The 3,399-nt window shown below is 37.2% G+C and overlaps 2 protein-coding genes across 2 annotated transcripts in view; both read right to left on the bottom strand.

Annotated features, from left to right (window-relative positions):
- Positions 1 to 774: 774 nt before the first annotated feature.
- Positions 775 to 1,779, bottom strand: LOC111396434. Its single transcript, XM_023022871.1, has 2 exons — positions 1,644 to 1,779; positions 775 to 1,478 (listed from the first exon to the last, which is right to left on the bottom strand). The coding sequence occupies exons 1-2, from the start codon at positions 1,777 to 1,779 to the stop codon at positions 775 to 777; spliced, it is 840 nt and encodes a 279-aa protein (XP_022878639.1).
- A 551-nt stretch (positions 1,780 to 2,330) lies between these two features.
- The window catches only part of LOC111396433 (ATP synthase subunit beta, mitochondrial-like), a 3,106-nt gene continuing 2,037 nt past the window's right edge, over positions 2,331 to 3,399 (bottom strand). Inside the window, exons 2-3 of the mRNA XM_023022870.1 lie at positions 3,070 to 3,381; positions 2,331 to 2,702 (exon numbers count right to left, since the gene is read on the bottom strand). Of these exons, the coding sequence (XP_022878638.1) occupies positions 2,589 to 2,702; positions 3,070 to 3,381 (426 nt within the window). The 3' untranslated portion in view covers positions 2,331 to 2,588. The remainder of the gene's footprint in view (positions 2,703 to 3,069; positions 3,382 to 3,399) is intronic.

Raw genomic sequence — 3,399 nt, 5'->3', positions numbered from 1 at the left:
ACTTATTTCTAGAATGAGATGGTACATGGTAAGGACCCCATGTATCACAATGTATCAAGTCAAAAGCATTGACGGACAAGTGAGTGTTTGACATGAAGGAGATTCTTCTTTGTTTTGCCAATGGACAGATAGTACATGGAGCTGAATTGTAGTTACTTTCCTTATCACTAGTCAAATGCAATTGATCTTTTAACAATGCTACTTTCTGGAATGACAAATGTCCTAACCTGTGATGCCAAGTATGTGCATTCACTTTATTTACAGCTGATGAAAAAGAAACACAAACATCATTACAAGAAAGATTCCCTTCATTGACTTGTGAGGAAGATGATGCACTTAATATGTATAGAAAGGCAACTTGCTTAGCCATGTCAATCATCTTCTGGTGGCGCATATCTTGGATAACACAAGTATTAGTGGAGAATCTAACATCAATGTGAGCGTCCCTGGTCAATGAACTGATGGACATTAAATTGAATTTAAATGTTGGTACTTATAACACATCTTCAAGTAACAGGTCATGACTAAACTTTACAGTCCCAATGAACTTAACAGAGATTCGCTTATGATTTGGCAAAGTGACATGAGCATTTTTAACTGGTTTCATAGTATGAAAGGCTGATTTACTGAAGCAGATATGACTTGTTGCCCCAAAATCCAATATACAGTGCTTAGGTGACTTTAACCATGTGTCAAGTGCCGAGGCCACATGATTGCGCAACCTACTCAACAGTTGCTGATATTGAGTTTGGTTTAAGAACTGCATGAAGTCTCCTACAGTATTCTTAGTTGTTCTGAATTGGATTCAGATGTTACTTGATTCACAACAACTTGTCTTGATTGGTTTCCCACTTGATCATTGAATTTTTGCTTCATCTTATAACCTGGAGGATAGCCGTGTAATTTATAACATTTATCCACTGAATGTCCCGCTATTCCACAATATGTACACATGGGTCTTTCCTTCCTTTGAAATTTGTTGTGCATTTGTCTTGAACCACCCTTTTTAGGATCGATTTTGGTGTAGAACGCTATAGAGTCTTCAGTGGCAGGATTACTGGTACTGGTGTTGACACTCCTTTGGTGTTCCTCCTGAGAAACAAGTGAGAAAACTTTATTGATGAAAGGTATGGGATCCATCAGTAGCAGCTGCCTCCAAACTTGAGCATAAGTATCATTCAACCCCATTAAAAATGACATGACATATTCCATCTGATAATGTTCAGAGAGCTTCTTGGATCCACCACGGACACACTTTCCACATGAGCATATTGGTCTGTAATTGCTTAGTTCTTCCCACAGTGTCTTCAATTTGGTGAAATACACACCAACCGACATCTGGCCTTGATTGAGATTCATCAGTTCATGTCTTAGCTGGAAAATTCGAGGTCCGTTTCTCTGTCGAAATCTTTCCTTCAGATCAATCCACATATCACGTATTGATTCGGAGTAGATAACACTTGCCGCCTCTTTCGATACTGAATTGAGTATCCATGAGATGACCATATTATTGTTGCGGACCCAATTATCGAGTTATTCGTCATTGTCTTCAGGTTTCGCCAATGACCCATCTATAAATCTGAGTTTGTTCTTCACGAATAGGGCAATCACCATAGCTCTGCTCTATGAAGCATAGTTATCACCATTGAGAGGTTGTGACACAAGTACAAGCCCTGGATTGTCTGAGTGATGAATGTAGTAAGGACTAGATGCATTATCATTACTGGAATTATTCAATGATGATAGTGAATTATTGGTTGCATTGGTTGTTGATGCCATATCAACCAGAGAAAGAAATTGAAACAATTGAATCAACCAAGACAGTTAAATTTCAAAAGAAATGTTGGCAGTAGAAGCAGTTAGTGCTCTAATACCATATTGGAAAATTGAATGGAGAAAAGAGAAAAATGAATTCTATTACTCCAGAATCTTCTGTCTGTACATTACATTCAATTATGTATAAATAGAAGATGAATTACATCAAGAAACTAATTAACTGTAACTACCAACTCACTCCAAGCTACAACAAATGTTTGACGGACATGTGGACAAAGTAACAGATGGTTAATTCCAGATGTTTCCATAGTTGCATTTCTTGAAGCGGGACCATTGTTTAGTTATTCTCATTTTTGTAGAATTATTATAGATTAGAAATTAAGCATAGTATTAACGAATTCTTAAAAGATTAGACAAACCCCTCTCACGGTAACAGGCATAGCGCACAGCATCAGTCTCGTCCAGTCACAGCCACTCGCGATGCACGGTGGTTCCAGAAATTTGTTCTCAACAAAAATTGTGCTGAATGAAAACTAGGAACAAGTTAAAATGGATTATAGAAAAATCCAATATGATATAAATTCGACGGAAAAAAAGGATATACAAGTTTGTCGTCTTAACCCACTTCTTATTTCACAAGGGATTATCAGGGAGGCTCTCAACTCCACTCCGTATCACAATCCCGTTGTTGAAGTAAAACTCAAACAGAAATTTTGGAAACAAAAATTAAAACTCAAGATATTGGCATTGCCAAAAATTAAATTATTTGCAAATATCCGTAACATGATGAATTCATGAAAATTTTGATCTATCTAGGCAGCGGATTCCTTGGCAATCTTCTCTGCCTTGGCAATGACCTCTTCTATTCCTCCAACCATGTAAAATGACTGCTCTGCAAGGTCATCGTATTTTCCATCCAAGACTCCCTGTTTAACACAATTAACAAAAGAATCAGCATCACAATTGATGACAAAATTTCACAATAAATAAAGGTGGTGAAAATTGGATGGAATAATTTCTAAAATCCTTCCTAAGGGATTAAATCAACTATCTCAAAACAACGGACGTGTTATTGTAGAAAAATAGGAGCAACATTTCATTTCAGAACATCTAGATCGGTATAAGATAGTGTAAGAAGTCATTCCACCATATCCTTTTTCTGCTTGCATAATATGTAGTACATTTACTTAACTAATAATATCACGTTGATACCTTTGGAGCCAGATGATAATACAAGGATAACAAAAAATATAGAACAGGAAAGAACATATGCTGCAGATAAACTTTTAATACCTGAAAGCTGTTAATGCTCTCCTTCAACTCAACATATTTGCCAGGGGCACCCGTGAAAACTTCTGCAACATGGAAAGGCTGGCTCAAGAACCGTTGAATTTTCCTAGCACGTGCAACAGTCAATTTGTCATCTTCACTGAGCTCATCCATTCCAAGAATGGCAATAATATCTTGAAGATTCTTGTAGTTCTGAAGAACTTTTTGTACACCACGGGCTGTGTTATAATGTTCTTCTCCCAAGATGTGGGGGGAAAGCATACGAGACGTTGAATCAAGTGGATCGACAGCAGGATAGATGCCGAGCTCAGAAATCTAGTCAAAATAACAATT

Source organism: Olea europaea, chromosome 6, assembly GCF_002742605.1.
Source record: "Olea europaea var. sylvestris chromosome 6, O_europaea_v1, whole genome shotgun sequence".
Classification (NCBI taxonomy): domain Eukaryota; kingdom Viridiplantae; phylum Streptophyta; class Magnoliopsida; order Lamiales; family Oleaceae; genus Olea; species Olea europaea.
This window is presented reverse-complemented; position numbering and strand designations above follow the sequence as displayed.

Coding starts and splice junctions, on each gene's coding strand:
- LOC111396434 (XM_023022871.1), bottom strand. CDS start 1,779: ATGGCATCAACAACCAATGCAACCAATAATTCACTATCATCATTGAAT. Junction 1,479..1,643: donor TGTGTCACAACCTCTCAATG/GTGATAACTATG, acceptor TACTCAATTCAG/TATCGAAAGAGGCGGCAAGT.